The sequence below is a fragment of the Nesoenas mayeri genome, assembly GCF_963082525.1.
Source record: "Nesoenas mayeri genome assembly, chromosome: 2".
In the NCBI taxonomy this organism is placed as follows: domain Eukaryota; kingdom Metazoa; phylum Chordata; class Aves; order Columbiformes; family Columbidae; genus Nesoenas; species Nesoenas mayeri.
The window spans coordinates 37,584,087-37,609,343 of NC_137543.1; the positions used below are offsets into that span (position 1 = coordinate 37,584,087).

The window sequence follows — 25,257 nt, forward strand, 5'->3', positions numbered from 1 at the left end:
GGGCACCGCCGAGCCCCGCCGCCGCCTGCCCTGCCCTGCCCTGCCGCCGCCGCCCCAGGTAGGTGCGGGCCGCGCCCGGGCGCGGAGTGGGCTGCGCTGCGCTGCGCTGCGTGGGGCTCAGCGCGGGACCCACTGGTGGCAGGGAGGTCCCCTGGCCGGGCGGGGAGGCGCAGGGGAGCCGGGACCTCGCGTCACGCAGTTTTTGGGGACAGCTGCCCCTCCGCAAGCACCCCACGCACCCTCCCACCCCCGGATGGGTGAAGAGGCTCAGGTCCACGCACACGCGTGGAGTCTCGCCACAAGGATTCTGCCCAGCCTCGTCCCGGGAGCCGTTACCGGCGCAGCCCACAGCCTCCCTGCGGGGCTGTTTCTCAGGTGGAGGCGACTGCCTCGACGGCGGGGGCCGGCCGGGACTGAGCGCGGCAGGGTCGCGGTGCCCGGGACGAGTTTCAGCACCGGGACAGCGGCAGCGGCGAGAGCCCCCTCCCCGGCCTCGCACTGCCCTCCCCGGTCCTCCACTGCCTGCCCTCCCTGCCGCCGCGGCTCGGCTGTGTAACACCCGTCCCCCCCGCTCCCCCTCTGCCTCCTGCAGGTTTGAGCCCCGACCATGAAGATCCCGCTGCTCGTCTCCACGGGAATCCTGCTGGTCGCCCTCCTGCCCTGCCAGGAGTGCAGAGCTCTCAGCAAGAGCCCGATAGCCCCCCACGGGGCTGTGCACCAGCCAGATTTCTTCCAGCAGCAGCAGCAGCAGCAGCAGCAAACTCTGCCCGTCCTGCTCCGCATGGGAGAAGAGTATTTCCTGCGCCTGGGCAACCTCAACAAGAGACCCGTTGGCTCTTTTTCCGCCTCTTCCAGCAGCACCAGCCACCTACAGCCAGAAGCCTCCGCCAGCAACTTTTTCCGGGAGGCGGTGCAAGAGCTGCAGCAGCTGCCCGAGCGCTCGCTGGGGAGCCTCGAGGAGGGCGAAGGCGAGGGGGAGGCCATGGAGAGGGAGAAGCGTTCGGAGGAGCCCCCTATTTCTCTGGATCTGACTTTCCATCTCCTGCGAGAAGTCTTGGAGATGGCCCGAGCCGAGCAGCTAGCGCAGCAAGCTCACAGCAACAGGAAACTGATGGAGATAATCGGGAAATGAAACGGCCCCTCCCCGCCTTGCCAAAGAGATTCCGCAGTTAGCACAAGAATAATTACACCGTCCGATGTACCATAGTGCTGCTCTGATGTCATCTCTTTATTTTTATATAGCTTTAAACCTAGAAGGGTGTACTCCGAACAGCCTCTGTCCCTTGACTAGCATGCACAACCGTGTACCAAGTGCAGAAACACGAGTCTCGTTCGTAACCTCCCCTACCTTTATTTATTTATCCATTTCCCAGTTATTCTAGTGCCATCGCTACGTAGGGATGTGTGGGCATTGGAAGAAATGGTGTCAAGAAGACAGATAACTTTTCTGCTGGGGGCAGGGAGGTGGGAGGGGGAATCTCTGTGAGCTACTCTAAATACACTTTTTTTCCTGTAAACATTTTCACAATAAAACATCTTTTCAGCGCTCGGTCGATTTTGTTGTGTAAGAGAATGTTTAATATTTATATTTTTAATAAAAGCTGCAAACTAATGATGGCTTGATAGACTTTCTTCCCCAGATGCCTGAGGGCTGCTCCCCCTCTCCCGCCAGCGCTTACCGAGCCGGGGGGACACCCGCGGCCGCAGACACCCAGAGCCGCAGGGAGCCCCAAGGCACTCACGGGGATGTTTGTTTCCCCCTCCCCGTCCCTGCGGGCTCCCCCAGAGGCGCGCCCCGACGTGCTGCCGGCCCCGGCCACCGGGCAAGGGCTACCCCACGCCGCCGCCCTCGGCACAAGCTGCTCCCGGAGATGAGGGGGGTCGGGGACCGGTCGGTGTCCCCCAGCCCTGCCGAGTCCCACCTCAGCAGCCCCCCGAAGGGGCTCCCCGGCTCCTCCAGCTGCGGCCGGGACGGGGCAGTCTCCTCCCGCCAGAGCACAGCGATGGGAAACCCATGAGGCGCTCCCGCATCTTTTTATTGTTTTCTTCCTAGTTCTGCTCATTCTCCCCGCACCCCTAAAGAGAAGGTTCCTTCCCGCTTCGACTCCCCTCGACCCGGCCGTTTTGCCCAAGCCAGGTCCCTCCCAGGGGCGCTGTGGATGTGGCGGTGCGTATGAGGAAACTTCCCGGGATGAACGGAGGAAAACCTGCCAGGACAACAGGGAGAAAATAGGAAATCCATCAGCCCAAACCACATCACAGGCAAAAACTGCTCCAGCAGCGGCAGGCGATGTGGCGGCAGTGGCGGTGCAGAGCGGTGATCGCCCTGGGCTGTGTGAGTCTCGAAGCTTTGCGCGGACCTCACCTATGCAGCTCCCCAGAAAACTTCTCTCAAGAGCGTTTTCCCGGGGAAACAGATACAAGTGAGGGTGGATATGACTCAGCTCCATAGCCAGGGATGGCCAGAACTGGGGCTGACCCTTCACAGCCTGCTGACCAGGCGCTGCTTTGTGTCTGCACTGCCAGCTCACCCATCCTGTTGGGGCACAGCGCACCCTACACCACGGCACAGCCCCCTGCCAAAAGTGTGTTTAGTGCCTGGCTTGGAGCTGCTGGAAAGATTTACACTGAACCCTGGCGCAGAGCTTGACACCTGGTCCCCCATGGCACCGAGCACTCCCTGCAGCCTGCCAATCTGTCTTAAACACTACTGAGTGCTGACACCCTGTCCTCAGTGACAAAACTTGCAGAGTGTCACCTTCAGTACGTCTTGTAGAGCTTCTTCTAAGACACAAATCCTATTTCATTGGATGGCTCAACACCTACCATGCGCATGGAACAGGACATTTGGCATTCACCTTTTCTACAGGGCACCATGGGGCCTTCAAATTAAACCTTGAATGAATACCTGTGACCTCCTCACCACATGCTGGTTTCACGCAAGAAATTGCCCCTTTTCCTACATGCACGAATGACTGAGAAGACGTAGATACAGATAACAGCTGGACAGACGTGGGCAGCACCCTAATGTCTGCCCCACAGGCTCAGAGCTGTGTCCTGCATTCCTGCACAGGGGGTGGCCAGTGCTCTCGTTCCTGTCCCTGGGCACCTTCTCTACAGATAACCCCTTTATGTGAGCATCATCTCTTGTGCCTTAGCAGGAAGAGCAGGTGTGAAGGAAGAAATGGCAGCTTCCCTCTCCTGTGTTTAGCCTCTGCAGCCAGGGTACCGTGGGGACTACGAGAGACTGCAGGGAGGTGTTTATGTGCAACCCTGTCTTAGGGATGCCAGGGACATGATAGTGGCACTGAAGTCACAAGCACCGATGAGCTGGGATGCAGGAGGATACTGAGAAGAAATGCTGTGTTGGCAAAGGATGGTACTAGTGAATATTTTAACTAACAATATTGGTGAAGCATTTACACCTACACAGGGATGTGCCAAAAAGTGAATAACAAAACACTAGCAGTGCTCAGCCTACAGCTGTAGTCATGCTATTTCACCCCTGGAAACAAGAAATTATTGGAAAACACTCTGACTACAATACAGTATAGCAATTTTCCCCCATGCTCCCATCCCTCTCAGGACTGTCATCTCAAGGGCCAGGTGTGATGTGGAGGTCAGTTGAGTTCCTGGGAACGAAACCTGCTTGGATGTCCTTTTCCAGGCCAGTTTCTTTGTTGACTGCAGCCAGGCTGCTGGTGCTCACGGTCCCTCCGAGGAGAAGCACAGCAGAAGCCAGCCAAAGTGAGTCATCATTCATTCAGTGAGTTCAACCAGGAGAAGGAGAAGATATGACGAGCCGGCTCATCACCCCTCTCATTGCTCACGGGAGTTTCCTCCGCTTGTCCTTGAGGGGACGGTTCAGAACCAGTCTGTAAAGAAAGGAAAGGTTGACAAATGGAAGAGGAAAAGATGAATTGCATTAAAATCCTTAAGATTTCACAACACACAGAAAAACAGAGTGAAGTGAGAAAGAGGAGAAAAGGCAGGGAGCATGGAAATTTGGAGAGGCCAGCCAGACTTCTAATGCCAGAGAAGTCAGAGGGACTTGACAACGGCAAAGGGAGGATTAGGCTGGGTGAGCATGTCACACCTGTGCAAAAGGGCTTAGTCCTGATTTGGGCCTCTGGAATATTATCACTGAAGGTGATAACTGCCTATTCAGAAGTTATCCTGAGCCAGCTTGGCTCGTGTAGCTGGACCTCCAGATTGATGCGGTCCAAAGCCAAAATTTATTGTCTGTGCATTGCCAGTCAAAATGATACTTCTTCTGCTGTCATGAAATCTGCCTTGAATGTGGTTTTCTTTTCTCTTTTTTTTATTTTTTTTTTTTAATTTAAAGTCTTTTAATATTTATTTCACTTTGATTTCACTCAGTCCAAGAACAGGAAATAAATACTACAGAGATAGAAGCTTTTGCTTATATCCCAGGCCGAATTCTGTGTTTGTTTGCACAGATATCCTGTGCTTACAGTAAGAAAAAGAAAAGGAATCAGGACATGACAGGCTGTAGCTGCTAATCACAGAAATTATTGTTATTTTTTAAATTAGCTGAATATTTAACAGGCCAGTATGATATACAGAAAAATTTTTACTAGTTCCAGTGTTTTCAGATTCCTTTGTTGGAGATTAAAGACCAACTTTGTGACAGTATCAGAAAACCTATTAAAGATAAAATATTAAAAAATGGGTGATTTGGTAGCTAAGGGATGCCTTTTGTCTTCGTCATTAAAGTCACAATTTAACATGCAATATACAGGATTTTTTTTCCCCTCTGTATTCCTATATATGAACAAACATTATTGTACGTTCTTAAAATTAAAATAGCCAATACACCCAGCCTTCTCTGTGCAGGGTTTCACCTTACTTTGGGAACTTCAGTGTGATCTCAGGAGAGCTGTTTGCTGTCAAGATACTAAGTGAAGGAGGGAAAATGACAGAGCAGTGTCCTCTGAATTTTAACATGACTCAATAATTTGTAACACTGTCCTAAAACGGAAAGTTACCAAAGCAGCAATGCTAACAGACATATCCAGGAACAATGAAGCAGGGGTGCTTGTGAGGAGCTGAAGCATGGGATGGATGATTTTTCCAAGCATTTTTATAAGTGCTTAATGTGAAAGTGTACCACAGGAATTAGTAAGAACTAATAGTATGTTAAGTATAAATCGGCTACTGGGCTTCATTCCAGTTACTACCTATTTGAGTGTGTTACACCAACAGCCAAGAAAGCATGGATGTATGAAAAAAGTAGCTCCCTATTTCTTTATATCTAATTAGGATTCATAGCTCCTTTTTCAGGCCTAGATCCTCACTTGCTCTTAACTGTAATAGCCCTACTTGTTCCAATGAAATACTATCTAAGAATTTGCTTTAATACTTGAAATGTGGACTAATCTTTGACTTAGACTCATATTTTCAATGCAAAGCACTCACTGCTACTCACTGCAAAATACAGGGCTCAGAAAGGATTTTTATGGACAAGGGTCTTGCAGAAGAATATAGCTTTTGCTTGCTAGGTTTATCATGTACTGTAAAGAGAGCACAAGCATCGTGAAAAATCTGGGAGAAACAGCTGCCCACTTGAACACAGAAGTCTATTTTCAGCAATGCTGGTGAGACGTGTTGTCTCCCAGGTTTATGAAAAAGTGTTGTAAAGAATCTGGCCCACAGGGCCAGATCTTCAGCTGAAAAGGCATGTAGCTAATTGAGTCATGATTGTAGAAGATCTGCCTCTCAGCCCAGGGAAGTCCTGAATGCAAACCTTTCAGCTGAAATCTTCCAACACTGATTACAAACATCAGGTATCAGCAGTAAACACATGATCAGACTTTCTGAATTGTAAGGGATTCTGCACTTTCTTGATCTCACTGTATGCAGGCATGTAGGTGTTTTATTAGCCCTCTATGGTGTTGAAAATTTTGCCTTTTATTTTTGGAAATGCAGCCAGAGTGTCTGGACTAGCTAAAAGTAATTTTGAAATGGGTTGTGCAATTTTGTGCACTGAGCCCTGAGCAGTGTGTGTAAGCAGGCGTGGGACAGCCCTCCCCACTCTCACCCTGCAAAGGAATAGGACTGCCAAGAGGTTTAAAAAAATTTCCTGCATTTTCATTCTTTTTTACTTAAAACCACACTGGTACCTTGTCATTTCTCTTCCTGTGCAAGACAGGCTTTCTTTAGTACTTCCACTTGATGTTTCAACCAGCCATATACACTAAGCTAAGCTTTAATTTGAAGCTAAGAACTATCTATGGGCTTAAAGTTAAGTAGCTTGTTTCATAGGATGTGGGCCTAACATGTTAAAAGGAGAAAAGCACAATGTAATGACTGAGACTGGCCGGGTGACTGCATTGCCTTGTTAACCAACTCTGCTGGTGCTGCATTTCAAACAAAACAATCTTTGTCTGCATCACTGTCAAAACTGTATTTCATAATGTGTTAACTCCTTCATATTCTGCTGTGATGACATCTTCCTGTGTCAGCAAAATGATGTTGGAGCTCCAACACTTTCCCACTGAGTTTGGCTGGAGGAAGCATTCACTCCCCGCACCTTGTGGGACTCAGCAGGCTGCCACTCTGCAGTACCTCGCTGTGCCTTTCTGGGAGCAATCATTTGCCATCACACCCAGCCGGGAGCAAAGCAAGAGCACAACTGACAACAGAGCCATTCCTTGGCTTTTAGGCTTCTATTTTCACACCTGTGACACTTTGGTATTTGTGCTCTGAGTCACACAGTGACTGAGGTACGCTATTCCCATGTGAGGCAAAAGACCATCAAAAGGTGCCAGGAGTGACTCTGACCACACAATTAAACTTGTCCCTCCCTTCCAATAGCAACCCACACAACTGGGATTGTCTGAGACAAAGTTTTCAGCTCTGGACTTTTACAGAAAACAACTTTTTTGAACCAGGAGATGATTTGGAAAGGTGGAAAGCAGAAGCGGCTCTCCTCAGTGTCAATACAGGGGGCATCTGACCCTCCTGGAGGTCCTTGAAGTCCCATCCTGGATCACCTTGCTCTCCCTGTTACCACAGTCCTGCTGAGCTGCCAGAGCAGAGCTTTCTGCTGAGCACAGCACAGCCCTTGGCACACGCCTTTCAGATGGTTCCGATTCAACACTTCATTGTGTCTGTCCATTGTTATTAGGTAACTGTTGTTAAGCTTCTACCCGAGCTTTATCTTAGTCTTGGAGATCTCATGGGTAGGGCTTGTTTTTCATATTACCTAGAAAAACAAGTCCCAACACTTGATTTGGGTCCCTAACAGCAATAAGGAATAACTAAAGTGTTTACCTCAGATTACATTAATCGCATTAGGCCAATGCTGAGAGAGTGCTGAATACTTACACTTTGACTTCTATATTCCCCTGTAGTGTTGAGTGACTTCAGATGATGCTTTCAATAAGCACCAGGAATTTTCACCAGGCCAGCTCATGAAGTGGGGAGGGAAGCACACCCTGCATGACTGATAGATTTGTTTTTCCCATAAGCAAAGCCCAGGCTGGACTTTACGTGCCAATTCTTTGGAGGTGCTGAGCAACCACAACTCCCATCGGGCAGCCATTCAGCACTCCTCAGCATCTGGCACACTAGAATTTGCATGAATTAACAGTATAAGGATCTCAGTGCTTAACCTGATGAGTCGTATCAAAGTTGCAGGTATTCAGCATATTTCAGGATTTGCTTCCTTAAGCAGAGTGCTACTTAAATCCGTATAAGGTTCTTGTAAAGGGTGTGGAGGGGAGGAAAGGGGTGGATGGGATGGCTTTGTCGTAACATGTTTTTTTATTAGGGCCCAGCAGTTACCCTATTTATGCTGGGGAAAAATAGGCAGTCTAGGCCTTCTAGGTATTTGAAACACAATGAATCTACACTCTGTTTTCTGATTTACCATCGCTAATCTCCATAATCTTTAGGTACAAAGAGTGGGGTCCATGTTACCAAACTTCAGTCATCCAGAAATGAGATATATCCACTCAAGCAAACTGTATTCATCCCCCCCTAATGGGAGTGAGAAGAGAAAGGCACCACCAGAGGGTGATTTGTTCCATCCTAAAAGAAGCGTCTATAGGGTGCCTTGCCCTCTGGAGGTACCTGTTTCTCTCTACTGACTCTAGAGACACACCTGGTCACAGGGTTAGACTAGATTTGGCTTTTAAGTAATTGCACAAAAATATTCCAGCCAAATACTTCATGATATCAGAAAACTGCTTGATAGGAATGGAGAACTTTGACTGCACTATTATTTTTTACAAGATCAGTAATTCTTTAATTTAGTAAATCAGGACAAAAGATGGGGTGTCTTCATAGTCTTCAGTTTGGTTTTCGCTGTGGTGTTTTTTTGCTTATTTTTGATGACTTCTGATGAGGTTGGATCTGAAGAAACAATTGTTATAGTGGGCCTCTCAGAGGTTATGTCACACCAGCTTGCAAAGAGATGTGAGAAATAAGAGAAATGAGGGCTGAAATGGTTGTTTCCTCCAGGGCTGTAGATCATCCACCAGTATATTTTATCCAGAATGAGCATGACTAATGATGACTATTTTTTTAATAAATCAGAAAACAAAAATGGTTGCAGTTTTTTTGCTGGCCACAGAAGAATAGATTATGCCTTTGTTGGCAAAGCAAAAATGATCTCCTCACATTTTCTTAACAAATACGGTCCTACCTAGTGAATTTGTAGTAGTTGAACATTTTGTGTCACCTGAGTATGTTATTCTTGAACTACTGCTGAATTCTCCAAAGCTGTATTTACCAACTTGTGGAATCACGGTCTCAGTTTTAACTGAATTAATGAGAAATGTCTACATTTACAGTGAAATAAGGGAGAAAAGAATCCATGTGATTTGTTAGAAGTCAGTGTGCCCTAGGAAAAGGGGTTATTTCTTACAGTTGTGCACATGGATGCACCAGTTGCTTACAAACAGTCCACTTGTGCAGCTATACCAATGTTTTTTGGAACAGCAGCACTAAACAAAGCAAGTCCTGCCCCTTGGCTCCCCATCCACCTCTTCCCGCTTTGCCTCCATGGTTCACTTTCCATTTGCATTACTGCAGCTGTTTGCAGGGCTGTGCGAAGAATAGGAATGTCACTGAAATGACATCAATTTCTTGTTGTTTTTTTGAGGTGAGTGAAGGTATTTTTAAGCCTGGACTATTTGAATGATTTGGTTCCAACAAACAGCTGCCTCAGCACAAATGCCATGTGAGTGGTAGCATCTGGGCAGGAAGAAGCAGCAGGGCCATTTGGCAAGAAATTCCTAAATCACCTTTGCTGCCACAGAAAAGAAATGGATCTACACCCTTAGAGGCATGTGAACTACCCAATGCCTTTGCTGCCTCCTCTTGATCCAGCAGGAGAGCAAGAATGTGAATTTGTTAGAAAATGTGGACCTTGGAAAGAAAAGCAGTGAAAATACAAGCTTCTTACTTCTACGGTTTTGGTAGCTTCATAAAACAAGTGAGAAACTGGAGTTAATTCCCATGTTTTAGCTGGCTTGTTTAGAAACAACCCCCATTGTTGACAAGAACAGGCATGGTTAAAAAAATGCTAGCTGGTCACAAAGCCATCACGGAATCTGTAGGCTATGTTTGTCTGCTTCGGATGTCAAATGTTGCACTTCTGGCACTCAGCACTTCCAGGCAGCGGAAACAAAGGGAGCACAACAGGTTATTTTTAAATAGTTTAAACTTTAGTTCAAGCATTTTGTTTTCATATTTTTATGCAGTCTAGCTCCTTCAGAGTAACACCTGGCAGCTGTCACATATATCATAACAATATTGTTCCAAGCTAAGAGGCTGCTTATTTTGTATGGATCTTTTCTCTTTATTAGTGGGAACCAACAGAATATTTTCTGAAATAATTGCTATAATTACCTACCATGGAAATACACGTGGTGGCAGACAAAATAATATGCACAGACGAGCTCCATCACTCACAGTACTAGATATGTCACTCTCTTAATAGTGGTCAGTAATGAATTTTAAAAGTCCATTGGGAGGAAATGCCTTTCTTCAGCAGATTTTCATTACATTACAATTAACATTATGTGGCTAATGTCTAATGCAATGTCTCTTACATAATGACCTTTAAGAGACCAAATATATTTCAGAGGAAAACAGCCTGTCTAGCTTATTTTGGCATAGGATCTGCACATCTCCTGTGGGACACTTGAACTAGTGGTGGAAACAGTTTTAGAGAACAGTGTGAGGGAGTGGATTTCTTCTGTTACTGGGGACAAAAGAAATACAATTCCCTTATTTATGTCACTTATCTTTTTCACGACACAAACAAAAAAGCCAGAAATAAGATATTTGTTTAATATTTCTCCCACTGATGCTCCTCACTGGCATTAATTCTTTTTGGGAGTGATTAATGACAAATCTGCATAAAACCTGGTCCCACCACTGTCTAGGAAAATGAAGGAAACCCAGCAGAGAAGTCTTACAAACACAGGAATATTAAGGCTGCATGATCAGAACAGTCTTCCCTGGATCTATCCACACATCACTCTTTGTTTCTCATGCAGAGAAGTTTTTGAGGACCTCCTGATCAATGACCCATCTGTCACTTCTGCTCCCTTCCAGCCCTGCTGGAGAATTGTCCAGCAAGTAAACGATCATCTTGAGAAGGTGCAGGAGTGAGCAGTATGTGCTGGACACCCATAACAGAAAGCTACTCACAGCCACCAGTTCTCCGCTCTTCCCCCAGCTTCTGCTTCATCAGACAAATTTGTATGACTTCAGATCAATGAGTTAAATGTGAAGTAAAGACCTTTCAAGAACTTCTCTGTGGTGGTAACCCGTCTAGTCCATGTCAGAGAAACTTCGCTATTAGCTCTCAGAGGGAAGCAGCAAACCTAGTAATGGTTTAACGTCATGTTTGTCTCTGTCAAGTAGTCTTTCCTTTGAGTAATACGTAGTGTTGTAAATGAAAGCTTTTTCTTCCTCTGCAAGTGGTATTTTTGCAAACCCAATGAATGAGACGGAGTGCCAGTTCAGACTGTGATTCACCCCCGAGCTCCACTCACAGGATCAGATAGCGGAGCTGGTGTAGCCGGGAGGTGTGCAGACACATACCGTGCCGCGGGGCCGGAGCACTGCTCACATTGCGAGTGACTGACTGAGCTGGGCTGGTGTACATATGCAGGAGGTGGTATATGAGCTGTGGACACAGCACACGTTCTCAGAGAGGCAAAACGACACTGATGGAGATACAGGAAGAAAAGCTGCAATGTCAGCTAAAGCAACTTGTTGCCATTCTGTAAAGCCACCATGTAACACAAAAAAAGAAAGTCTTGGCCACAGTTAAAACACTTTTTTTCCCCTCATGACCTGTTGCTGCTTCCCCTTTTTCTTTGCGTGCTCATTTTTCCACGTCTTCAGTTGCCTGAATCTTCTCCTTAATATGACTGCAGCAACTGAAACTGGTAGCCAAGAAATGACTCTACTCCAAGAATAATACATTGCTCAGTGAGCAGCACCATGACTTTCTGGACAGACGTCTGTTGTGTCACGTCTCACACTGTAATCTCTCCTCACCCATTAGCAATGCTGGCTTGCTTGCACAGCACTCGGCCAGCCGATGCGCAAGATATTAAATCAAGCTTCCTCCTGCCCATCTCTCACTGTTCCCAGGTGAAGTCCAAGGAAGCTGTGATAAATACTGCTCTTAAAGCCTCTGATTCAATCACAGTTATTGACCGGGTTTTACAGAATATAGAGCACATATCAGAGGCAACTGTCCTCAGAGGCAAGCTTGGAACTGAGCAGCAACTGGGTGGGCATCAATTCAATTTTCCTTTTAAAGGGATCCATTTATTTTATAAAATTAAATTATGAAATTGTGCATAAATATAAAAATGAATGTATTAAAAAAATAAAGCTGGTGTCAGACATTGGAAAGGCTCACCAGCACTGATGGGGCAACAACAGCTTACCTTTCTTTCCTCAGTAAGGCATTTTGTAACAGAGCAAGTCATACAGCAAGTGTTTCATAATGAAAAATAGCCACTTCTTCTGTGTGCAGAAGCGCTGAGGCAGCAGTGCTCTAAGGGACTGGGTCTGTATTTTGATTGCTACCTTCGGTGGTTGAGATAGACTGAGGTAGGTTTTATGGGGTGCTTTCTAAATTAAAAAGAGCAACGAGAAATTCAAATCACTTCTTCTCTGGGATTGTGAGATCCTAATTTTCTGCTCAATCACAGGTGTGACATCTATGTTGGATATCTGTAGCATGGCTTGGACATTGTGGCACTCATCTATTTCCACTGGCCAGTACCCTGGGATAACAAGTTTTCTGAATTAGTCACTGATCTCTTACTCAATGACCTGAAGATTATTGTACAGATATCAGGAATACATACTACTCAGACTGAATCGAAGCTGTTTGACATGTCTCTCACCCTTTTTTTCAGTTCCATTTTGGCTGCACATGCAGCCCCTGACCTCTATCTCCATTTCAAATGCCAGGTAGGTGGGCACCGAATGCTGCAGGGTGCTGTGGTCCAGTCAGGAAAACCTGGAAGTGGCATGATACAATACCTAACGCAAGGAGTCAGCCCTGGTTTACTAATAACTGCCAGTAATTAAATCAGATAGGCTGGTATTTAATTATTGATCTATCTCTTATGGCTACAGGACTGCCAGTACTGCTTTCCATGGGTGAGCTCACAGCTACACTGAAAGCCTGAACTGTCTCAAGGCAGCAGGATGGCAACTAACCAGATGTTTTACAAACAGATGGCTTGTGTTGTTGTGACATAAATCTACCATGATGTGATATAAAACAGCAACGGTTAATCCATCATTAAGAAATATTCTTTGTTTACACTCTATTTTCCTTTCTGAATGCCATAACAATGAGCAAAACGAGTGATGCTTGGAGGAGAAGGTCGAGTCGAGGTAGGAATCAGTATTTAAATGAGCTAGCTGCAGAAAGAAAACATCTACGTGAGCCTAGTTTTGTATTAATTTGAACAGGAGAAATAATTTTGTCCACACTGTCATTGTAGAGGTCCTTTTGTTAGTAATGGACCGAAAAAATTAAATATACATAAATCAGATGGTATCAATGACTCACCAGACAAATCACAGAGGAGACTATTCGAGGTAAAACTTCAGGTGAAGTATTTGCCACTCATATTAATTACGAGAAACTGTTGTCTGAAAGTTGGTCTTAATACATTGCCCTCACGACTCATCATTGCTGCCTCTGAATCACTCAGATAATTTTCAGAAGCAAGGGAGAGAGGTGTTAAAAGAGGAACTATCAAGACTTTCCTGATTTTCTCTGTATGTATTTACTAAACTGAGGGAAAAAAAAATATCACCCGAGGCACTAAATCAAGATGCAAAATGGAAATTTATGGGCAGAATTTGACATCAACTAAACATCAGCCTGAGTGGCCTCCCACCCAGCTGCTATAATCGAATCCCAACTCACTAAGTCAAATTACAGAGAAGCAAAGGTAGAATTTCTGGACCATTAACAGAGATTCTTGTATGTAGTGTTTTTCTTGTGTTTCAGCTAGAGGATGAACATTATTATCTTTTTTTTTTCCCCCAGAGTTAACTTTAAGAGAAGTTTAGGAAGAAGTTTCAAACAAAATTTAATCTGGGTTTGTATTCTAACGGATTCGTGAGTCTCCTACAAAAGGCTCAACTTTGGGAAGAATAGATGACCCATTTTTCATTCAGCCAAAACTTGCGGATTTTTTAACCTTACAGAAATAAACCCATCCAGTTTTCCACCTAAGAAAAGACAAGCATATCCAGACCTAGATGTTAAATATCAAGTAGACTTTTGCTCTCTGCATTCCCAGATCCTTTGTTAATGCTAAATATGCTCATTGCAGGGAGCAGAGAGTCTCTGGAGCAGCTGCTGCCTTCCTGGGGTGCCTGCTGCTGATTCTGACAAACTTCTTGTCCCATGCCAGAGACAAGCTGCAGGAAGGCTGTGTCAGCTGGGCCAGAGGGGAGGGAGACCCTCGCTGAGCATCATTCCTGCAAGATCCAGCCTTGCAGGGCTGCCTTTTCTCAAGAAAGCAATCCTACCTCTTGGAGCATCTGGCTTGAAGACGGGGACTGAGCTTCCTTACCAAAGCAGAGTGGCAAGACTGAGTTTCCAGTTCAGAGAAGAGAAAGGAAATTACAGGGTGTTTCAAAAAGATGGACCCAATTAATCCCAAATGCCTCTCAAAGTGTCTTCTTCCACTGAGGTCACCACTGCTGTGATTCTGTTTTTGAGGTCATCCAGATTAGTCACTAATGGTGGCACAAAAACATGGTCTTTGACGTAGTGGTTCGTGGTTGCAGAGATACAGTGATTTCAAATTGGATCCATCTTTTTGAAACATCCTGTATTATTTGTGCATCACTGTCACGCTTGTACAATCATTCCAGGGTAGTGCTGCACTAAAATGTTGGACCATACCTTCTACAGAGTGATGGAAAATCAGGGGTACATGGGCAATGAGTACAGCATGATCTCTCTCTGGCTTATTTTTGTTTTAAATGATGTTATTTTATCCGTGTTGCCTGAATATTAACATGACAACCAATCGGCTAAAACTTTGCTAAGTACTGACCTCTCTGACGTGATTTAAAGCTGTCTCATGGAATAATATTTGAAGGATTGCCAGCTAAAACTGAAGTATTCAGCAGCAGGGCAAAGAGAACTACAGTACATGAATACAGAGAGGACTGTCCCTATGGTAATTCTGGCAGATGGCATAAGGTTGCAAGCAAGTAATAGAAAATTTTAAAACTAATGAAACAAGATTAACATAGGCCACTTCATTAGTATTTCTCCTCCCAAACAGCTCAGTCCTGATTATATTTTATATCCTTATGGAATTAAAGCACTATACTTACTTGCAACAAAGGGAAATTAGATCAAAATACTGTTTGTGGATGATTAACTTGCACTTCCTTTCAAACTAAATGTATGCACTCGAGTCCTCTGGAGCCACAGACAGACACTTCTCTGACCAAGAATTATTTGAGCAACAGAATATAGAGTCTACTACTTCATCTTAGGTGAAATAAACTGGATAACCAGAGACTCAGATGAATACAAGACTTTCATAAACTCTCACAAATTTATATGGTGCCACGGCATGAGAGTTGTTGCCTACAAAAATCTGGCTAGGGAAAAACCTGAACAAACTTTTCTTTATGCATCCATTGCCTTCTGCATTTTAAGTAGACTGAAATAATTTTAGCAGATATAAGGTATTTTGGGATCTGCCTTCCTCCTGTGACAACACAAGTAAGTTTTGTGGTAAAATACCCGATTTTAGGGATTCCTCTGTTACAAACCAAGGGACAGAGTGATTCTGTATGGGAAGACAGTTTTAAGAACTACACATTCTTGGGAAGTGGTTTTACTGTTCTTGATGTGCATAGCTTTCTCTAGCCGTCCGAGGTCTGCACAAGGGAACTGAAGGGCAGAACCTGGAACAGCTTTTCACGTTTGGTGGCTTAAAGCTGGGCAGCATCTTTACACCTGGCTGGCTAGCTGGGAGTATTGAACGTTCACACTGTTAGAAGTGACAGATGTTCAGCACTCCTGCAAACTAATCTTTCTACTGAATGACTCAATGTATATTTAGAAATCAGATTTCCAGTAGTCTGAAGGGCTTCAGGTGTGCCAATCTGACAGTGAGGTGACATGAGCATTCACAAAACACACACATCGTTCTTCATATGGCTAAAGCTCCACACCTATATGTCATTGGTAGCATCCTTCAGGTATAAAGGACACAAAAGCACACACCTGAGTCCTGAAATGCCAGACCAGTGAATGACTTTCTGAAGCCTAATGCACAAAATTCATATTCTTCTTCCTAGCTCACTTAGCCTGTCTTCTAAGACCAACATGAGAAGATAAGACTCGGTGAAGCCTTGCTGCACCTCTTTCTGTAACCTGGCACACAGACTGTCTCTAAGCTCTCCAAGTTTTTGTTTTAGACTCCAAGAAGGGAGTCTAAAACCCTGGGAAGAGCTGCTTGTTAATGTCTGTGTCACCCTCCACTAACACATCACTCCCTGTGGTGGCAAGGCAGCTGATTGATGCTATTCTCGCTCCCTGTGTTTCAATCATTTTCTCCCTGTTGCCACCCACAGAGGCTCAGATTCACTCCAAAAGACCCCAGTGCAGAAGCACGAGGGTTAAGAGTGGTATCACCTCACGCTCAGCAGGCAGATGCGAAGAGGAGCCCAGTGTGGACCAGGAGCAGCTGGTGAGCTGTCTCCCTGGAGATGCCTCATCCTCCGTCAGATGCAGAAGCAGCCTGCGGTGACGGTACGCCTGACTTAGGCACTCCCTGAAGCGGGATGCAGCTCCCTAGTGCAGAGTTTCCTATTTTGTTCATGCTGAATCATCTCCTGCTGTCCCTTCTTAGACCAAGCAACCTGTACACCTGTGAGCTGCACCTCCCATTGCCACATCCCTGCTGATGCACCTTCCTGCACTCTGGAGGAAAACTCTTGATGTATCAATACAATTTCTTAGAGTAAACCAGCCCTCAAATAAAGTAAATTTGGGGGATTAATAGGGGAGACTGATCTCTTTTTGCTGCTGGAAAGCAAGGAAATCCCTATCAGTGCATTCTATTCAAACAGCCTGAAAATAAATTATATCCTGCTTTTATGATGACAGTCATGCAGATGTATATTATTATTATAAATTATTATTACAGTTATTTCAAGTAATTTGGCTTTCAGGATCTTATCACACAAAATGAAAAAAGGGCAGTGACCTGATATCTCACATGAAAGATAAAGACACATAAACTGTCTAAACAGCCACCTCTCTACACTGGAGAAGAAATCATTTTTATGCAAATAGAGACTGAGACCAAAATGCCTTTTGCCCTTGCCTCCTTTCTATTTCATGATTAAATAAATCATAAAGCTGTCACTAGAGACCACATAGAAAGAGGTCTCAAATGGTAGGAATGAGAGCTTTCTGCATTTGTCTATTTTTAATTTCAAAGGTATTTTGAATTAAAAAACAGAGAGGGGAAAAGAAAGCATAATGCTATTCGCATGCCTGATTTCCCAGGAGTACAAAAAAGCTCTATGTCCTCTTGCAATAATACAACAAATTTTCAAAAACAAACACAAATAAATGAAAACTAAACTATGATCCATACATTTAATTGAGATTCACAGTGTCCAATGCTTTTCAAATTCAAATTACCACCAGACAGTTCATCTTTCTGCATAACTTATGCAGTTAACGCATAGGTGATAGCTTCTCCCCTCTCCTTTTTTCTTTTTTTTAATGGAGAGATATATTTCAGTCATAGTGCTGGTATTTTTGAAAATAAAAGGTGAATAATAATTCCTCATTCTTCATAGATGCACCCTATCATGTTGTACAGTGCTTAGAATGCAGTACACAGAGTGAGTAGGAAAACCAAGCATTCTTGTGTTGAAGAACAGACTAGAATTGAATTATTCTGTCATTATAGCAAATACCCAAAGGTAACTACAATTTTTTTGGTATCAGAGGTCTTTGGTCTTCAGTGAACAAGATTAAACACCTCAGTGGTAACACAGAACTCTCTGCAGATTGGCCATGTCACTTTAGAAATTGAATACATATGTATATCTTAACTAAGAGGGGTGTGAATTTGGAGCTTGAAGAACTAAATCATGGACAGTGTCTACCAAAAAGGAGCTATTCCAGAAGAGATGTTGTGGAATAGTTAAGGTTTAATTTACAGTATTTGCATTCAGGACAACTTCACCGGATAGTGAAGGTCATAGTCCTTGATCTTGTAGATATTTCAGCTCCTAATTAGCGTGATCTAAGGGAAAAAAGCCTTTACCTACAGAAAAATTGATATTTAAAAGTACAGACATAGCCTGGGGTGTCTAAAGAGTTGAGGTCCCCCCAGATGCATGGAGATGCATTTCGGGGTCTTACACTCACTGGAAATGTGGGAGAGGTGGCTTTGGATGCCTTTTGGTGGAAAAAAGACCTGAAGAGGAGTTCCCCATGTGTGGGGTGTGCTATGTGGGCTGGGATTTGGGGGAACTTTCTCCACAGCGAATGGCTGGACCCCTGCTCCCTGGAGGTCCATGCCCCTGAGGAAGAACTGGTGGTTTGCTTGCGGTCAGAATCCCAGCATCAGGATTATTCAGTGGATTTTTCTTCCTCATGTTTACCCCTCTCATGTCAACCATTACTCTCCAGACCTTCCTCCCTCATTTGTTGGACTGAACAACGCAGGGCTCTTTGTATCTCCTGTCAACTCACAGGTTTTCCAACCTGCTGGTCATCTGAACAGCAACTGAAATATAAGCCCATATACCTGAGGGAATAAAGTCTCTTTTCATTTTGAACCAGGGAGATGCAATGTTTAACCATGCAGGAGTAAGCTGAAGGGTGGCATTTGGAAGGTGCGAGGAAGAAATGTTTTAGGCAGCTCGTATTGTGAACTAGTATGAGGGTTTTGGATGGGAAGAAAGGGGAAAAATTCCTTTAAAACCATGTAGGAACATCACCAGAGACATTACTTGAACTGTTAGTTAATGGTAAAACAAAATATTTCCTACCCATGAAAGTACAAATCATGTATTGTATCAGATTCCAAAGACGATGTAGTATGATAAGAATTGCCAAAAGTGATATGCAGAATGCTAACTCCTGTGAGGAAATAAGAAGAGTGCTTCACCAGTGTTGTCATGACACAATCTAATAATTATCACTACGTTCAGTGACAAAGCTCTGTTTTCACAGCACTTCTCCATGATATTGTTTAATCGGAGGAAGGGAGAAAAAACAGTGTTGTGAGGAGCATCAGCTAGGGTTTAAAAAAGTAAACAAATACAGCATTTCAGAGTTGGTTGGATAAAAATCACATGCAGGAAAAAAACAAAGTTGAAGTTCACATACTTAAAAATGATCACTGCCACACGACAGAGGCCATTTTACTCATGACATAGACAAATTTCAATTCAGATCCGTAAATCTGACTGCAGCATCATCTTGCGCATCACCTTTTCTAGCTTGGTGACTCTGTTTTTTCTGTTCTTCAGCACACTCTGCACTTTTCTGCTTCTCATGCTTTCCTATCCCTTCCTGTCTCCAGCCCAGGGGCAACCCCATCTTCACTTGTGCCCCCTGATCCTTCCTGCCCCTATCCCCAAAATCACAGACTACACTTCCCAACAACCTCCTCCCCCCAAAATGTCAGTGTCGGTCGTGATCTGGGAAAATACCAGAAGCCAGCACCCCTAAATACACATGTCAATGGGAACTGACATCTTTTCCCTGCGCCTGTTTTCACTCCTGGTACCTGATGAAGAAGAGAGGCAGGTACCAGATTGCTACTTCGGTGGGACTGAAAACCACTGCCACTGTTTTTCAGTTGGCCACATCAAACCTTAATTTTGCTCTTCTGCTTGCTGCTGGTAAATTAGGACCCAGGAAGTCAACCACAATCAGGCAGGCTCCTGGGGAATTTTCTCAGTAAGGATTTTACCTGCCTATGGTGAGGTTTGGCTGCCCAGTCATTAGTGGAACTGATACAAAGAAATAGCAGCAATTAATTTCACTGTGAATTTACCTGCTTTTGCCAGCTGATTTGGAATATCATTAAGAAGATTTATCATAGCAGATTTCGTAACTTTTTTTAATTTTTATTTTTATTTTTTATTTGTTTTGTTCCACTCAAATATTTTCCAATCAAACCCTGACTTGAAAAAGAGTTACCGAAATTTGGGGTTCAAACGTTGCTTTTGTTAAGACTGAAGTCAGCGAGAATGCTTCCACCACCAAATTCAAGCGTCACTGACTAAAGCCTCCAGCTAAAATCTAAGTGTCCCTTTTATCATATCCGTATGAACTTATCATTCTAACTTTTTGCCCATTACGTGATGGTTTATCATGTAAGGGCTGCTTATGTATGCTGAATGGTCGACTCCAACTTTAAAGGAAACAGCATGAAATACATATTGCTCACTTGTTCTTTTGCACACACACGCAGTCTCTTGTCACACACATACAGGTAATTGCTTTGTTAATGACTTAAGCCTGTAAATCAGGATGGTTTAATTTGGAGAGAGCTGCTCATGGGCTGGTAGCCAGGCACTAGAGCAGGAACAGCTGTAGTGTGCAAATCCTTCACACACAGCTCTCTCAGCTCTGTTCCTCAGATCTTTGACCCATATGGCATTATGCAGAAGAAGGAATGTTCAAATTCAGGTTATACCAGCTCTAAAACTGTAATTTTAAAGAAAGCACCCTCCTGTACCCAACACATCAGTCTCTGTTATCTCATCATGCTGCTGGTAGTCTAACACAGAACTGGAATGTATTATATTATATTATCTTCATGCTCTCCTTTAACCAGGTCCTAAGAAGCCTTGGAGGAAACCCTCTGTAACAGACCTGAGCACAGGAAATCACACTGCTTACTGAGAGGCAATCAAACACACAAGAAGGCTCCAGGTATTTGCGAAGCTTCATGTTCACATAGGGAAGGCGTATGCTCCCAATGCAGCCATGGAGCTGCAGAAGTCAAAGCCAAGCTGTAGCTGCTCTACCAGTGGCGGTAGGACAGCATGTGATGTACACAGGTTTTCAACAGGTGATGAGAATAATCTCGTGCACAGGATTTGTTTGCCACTAACACATGCAAATATCTGATGCCCAGGGGCATTGCCAGCCTCCCTGCCAGCTCCTGAGCATGTGCATGAGCAACTCAGGTAACAGCTTGCACAAGCGAGGTGCACGGGCAGTTAAGCACAAGCAACCATCGGCATGCTATTCGGAAGCTAAAAAGTCAGCCTGGTACATACTGAAATCATCTGTAAATTCAGTGGATTTGCTGAAACAACAATTTATGCTGTTTCCATATTTCCCAAATTATTCCTATTCCTTAGCATGCAAAGGAAAATTAAGTCACATTTTCCTTAATAATTGCTGTTCCCGCCTTGCTGCACGTCACAGCACTCTGAGGTGACTTCGGTAGCACTGACCTTGGACGTTGCTGCAGTGGCATTACTTTCCTTACCACTCCCTGGCGCACTCTCCTCGATCGCTGCCGCTGCTGGGGCTTCTGCCTTCTTTGCACTTGTTTCCAGAGAAACAGGAGGCCCTACTTTCCCCAACCCACTCACTGGGGTTGAGCTTGGACTGCTTGATTGCCGCGACTGAGCCTTATACCAGCTAGGGTAAAATAAGGGATCCATGGTTTCTGCTGTGGCCGGCACTTGAGTGTCAGGCTCTGGGGTCTGTTGAGAATCACTTGGTGTCACAACCTCATCCTTAATCAGGACAGATAAAGAGAAGAACAAGCAGAGTGCACCATGTTACCTTCCTGCCGTAGCCATGTTGGTCTACATGCTGTGTTTGTTATGTCTCACTGTGAGGAATAGATTTGTCCTAATATGTGGTCCAAAGCAATTACAATCAAATGTGAAGCAAAAGCAACTGTCATTTGAATAAAACGGATATGGGACAGAGAACAAGTTATCTAAAAAACAGAATAGGAGGGTAGAATTAGCTAGGAGGGGGATACTTGCTGAGAAAGGAGTGAGCAAGCAGTTCCTAATTCAGATAAACACCCAATTCAGTCCTAAAAATATAAGAAATACTGCCAAAAACCCTCATGAACTGGTACCAGCCATGAACAATAGGTGCTTTGAATAGCATCCTGGGTTTTGTGTTAAGAACAACACATTTTTCAATGACTCTGTTGATACGAGCAGTCAGAATAAGGGGGAATACAAAGGCACTGGAGCAATCGGCTCAACTGCACTTCTGTACCTGAGTCGAGCTCTAGGGGCTCACCCACACGGTACCTGCTGTCACCTCAGCATTTCTGCTTTGCCTCTCTTACACCAGAAAGCAAAACCTGAAATACCAGTATCCCATACACTGTGATGCCCACATGCTGTGTCTGCATCCACATCTAATCATCTCCTAATGCCATTTTACAATCAGTACTTAAAAGCGAGGAACTTAGTGTTAGTGGGCAGAATTGCTTATGTCTAGCTCTTGTTTGCAGGAAAACCTGCATCAGTTAGGCAACATAACTTTAGCTAAAGTCAGTGCAAGTCCTAAAAAGACAAAATGGTTAAATCAATACAGCCTGACTTAATACCATCTTCACACAGCTGCTGGAAACTCATGTATGTTTTTGAATCAAAGCAAGAAGTAATCTATAGTATTTATTTTCCCTTGTTTAGTGTGGGGAACTTGCTACAGTAAAAGATTCTTTATGTGCTCCCTTGTTTTCACACTGGCCTCATCAAATACCTTCACTGCAGCCTTTACCTGCTCAGCAGCTTCTCTGGGTAAATTGCATAAGAGGAAAATTCACTAAGTTAATTGTATCTAAATCCAGCTAAAGTAGCACATGAAGTAGTTTTTTGGTTTTTTTAATGTAGGTCTTTTAGAATATGAAGCAATTGTGGTCTCATTCTAATAGATTTCCTTAAGAAAAAGTGCTGACCTAAATTATTCACACCCTGAACCTTTTTGGTACTGGTTGTAAGAGATAGTTTCTTCTTCTGTTCAGTGTATGACATCCCTGCATCTACCTAGACAATATCCATAGGATGACCAGAACAGAAGGGAGAAAACACCACTCACAGAAAATAGATTAGAAGTAGGATCTAAAAACTGGTGGTGGAAAGCTCACTAAATCTGGAGGGAATGCCAAATTCTCTTAGTATAAATATTTTAACAACCGTTTCATTTATAACAGTAAGTCTGAGTTAAATCACAGCAAGCAGAACATCCATGGTAATGTGCTTAACTCCCAAACTATTTTTTTTTCCCCTATCAAATAATTTATACGCAGGTTGAGAGGACAGGCTACAGTTGCATATATGTGTAGAAGGGCAATAAACAATTTTACTCTCCAGTCCATTAATTCCCTTAGCCATACTTCTGATGTATGGTGCCCATAGGCCACAGAGGAGCATTTTCTTGCTCTTTTGAGGCACCCTCAGCACCACTGGCAGGACAGCAGGACACCAGGGACACTTACCTGAGCAGCTGGGGCAGCAGGCAGCAGCACTGGGGTGGGTTCAACTGGGAGTTCTCCTGCTGTATTCTGTGGTTCAGGGTCCTGCTGAGGTGGCTGTGATGCTCTCTCAGGTCCTTCTTCCTTCACCTCTTCCTCCTCCTCCTCTCCTGATGACTCTGTGTGGACTTCATCCAAATCTTCACCATCCACCATCTCCTCCTCTTCCTCTTCTCCCTCCTCCTCTAACGGGACACATAAAAGGACAGGGCTCGGAACCATGTGAAGATGGCTATGATCTTTATGTAATTAGAATGCCATTTACAGTTGCACGGCAAAGCTACTGATACTGGCAGAGGACGTAGGCTGGGGAGAGGGCACTGGTTAGGAGCCTGTGCCCACCAGCCCGCACTGGGAACTGCCATGGAGCTGCCAGCAGGTGCTTTGCAGTGGAGAGGACACCATACACACACGGTTGTTGAAATCTTAAGCTGTCCCTTTCCATGGGCTGGAGGACAGAAAGTCCTGACCACGCAGTTATCCTTGTGAGGGATGTGCAGTACAGCCCTACACTTTTCGGGGAGAGGATACCTGACCTGGCATAACCTGCTAGGAAAAATGTCCCTCTTGTGATTTTATGTATATGCTTGTTTTAAACACCATTGAGACAATCACAATGCATATTTACCAGGTTAGTGCTTTGCAATACATGACTGGAGGTTTGAGACACTAATCTCCCTAAAACTGGACTGTCAAACTTGGTCAAACTGTCACTGTTGTGTCATCTGACACATGCTGGTGTCAGCATTTGTGGCTCAGCTTATTTCCAGAGGGAGCCCCCTAACAATGCATTTACTTTGCATAATCACACCATTCATCCTCACACGTCAGATGTTGTTCAGAGCCATCCTAGCACTTCAGAGAAATAAACCTAGATGGATGCATTAACCCAAGCTCCAAATTGGCTGCATATTCTTCACAGGTTGTGGTTCTGCCTGAGTATGTAGGAGTGCAGATTGGCAAATTAAGGAATGCACTTATAATGGAGAAATGTTTCCGCAGGCAAAGACATGGCTGTAAGCAGAGTGCTGAATCTCTGCTGCTACGTCCCTTGGCTGCAGAGGACCTCACTGACTGTAGCAGGAGTTTCAAGTGCAGGACTGAAGTCCCCATTGCGAAAGCCCTTCCTAATGCCTTGTCCCCAGGAGGTGGGTGTCACATTCCCCATCACATGCTGGGGGTGTGTGTCCAGAGCACAAGGTCACGATCTTGGCAGATGCACCTGTGTGGCTGGGACGTGGCAGCTGTGGATGATCGCAGGGACAGACTGGGCATGAGGCTGTCCCTGCCAAGACAAATCCCTGGAGGTTCATGCCCTGCGAGACGGCACCTGCTCCTCTGCTGCTGACAGGTGCCACAGCTGCTGTCCCACTACACGGGGCCCTGTGACAGGTGCGGCCAGACCACAGGTCCCATCCTACCAACCAAGTTCTGCACCACAGCCACGCAGGGTCCCTTGCAGGGAGCAGACCCCACTCTGAAGTCAGCACAAGTTGTAGCAGGGGAGTAAGCGATGGGTGGCCCCTTAACTGGGCTGATAAAGGTAAATTTTCTCGGAGAATCCATTGCTAGCAAGAATATTAGGGATATACAAAATTACTATTACTGCTGCCTTTTAATAGGAGAGATCTGCTTATTTGAAACATTTGTTTTGACTTGATGATCCTTGTGGGTCCCTTCCAACTCGGGACATTCTATGGTTCTATGGTTGATTTCTTGTGGCTTACTCTGTAATGTAAAGCACAGGTGAGCCTGGATTTCAGGCTACTTTGGCAAATGTAGAATTACAACTTTGCATTATTGTATAGACATATCAAGCATGTTTAGTCATTGAATTTCGATTATGCTTCTGCCAGATTTCTTGGTTATTATTAAAAAAAAAAAAGTATATTTCATATGTACTTATTTTATTAGTAGACATTCTATTTCTTAAATGACCTTCACGAGTCCATAGGCCATACAATAATGACATCTTTTAGGAAAAAAAGGACTTTACAGAATAAGATAAAATCTTAATTTTATGGTCCCTTCACGTGAGGAGTCAGTAAAGATCATGAGGTTAGAGAGTATTGAGGTCACATAAAAGGTAAGATTAATGGTGTCAACAGGTTATGTGATTTTTTTAGATGGGATGGATTTTTGCTTTTGATTATAATTGATACAAAATAGTGCAGTTACACTTTGGGATGGAGAGAAATATCTT

At 44.5% G+C, this 25,257-nt stretch overlaps 2 protein-coding genes across 3 annotated transcripts in view; one reads left to right on the plus strand and one right to left on the minus strand.

Moving 5' to 3' along the window:
- Positions 1-607: 607 nt before the first annotated feature.
- Positions 608-1,132, plus strand: CRH (corticotropin releasing hormone; the record flags this gene model as incomplete). The annotated part of the gene is made up of 1 exon (XM_080339869.1): positions 608-1,132. The coding sequence occupies one exon, from the start codon at positions 608-610 to the stop codon at positions 1,130-1,132; it is 525 nt and encodes a 174-aa protein (XP_080195995.1).
- Positions 1,133-2,959: 1,827 nt separating this feature from the next.
- TRIM55 (tripartite motif containing 55) overlaps positions 2,960-25,257 on the minus strand; it is a 37,910-nt gene continuing 15,612 nt past the window's right edge. The window contains exons 8-10 of one of the 2 annotated variants that reach the window (XM_080339240.1): positions 23,019-23,239; positions 21,001-21,288; positions 2,960-3,875 (exon numbers count right to left, since the gene is read on the minus strand). In XM_080339240.1, coding sequence (XP_080195366.1) covers positions 3,756-3,875; positions 21,001-21,288; positions 23,019-23,239 — 629 coding nt within the window. In that variant the 3' untranslated portion in view covers positions 2,960-3,755. The remainder of the gene's footprint in view (positions 3,876-21,000; positions 21,289-23,018; positions 23,240-25,257) is intronic. The other variant, XM_080339241.1, reaches the window with a different exon arrangement.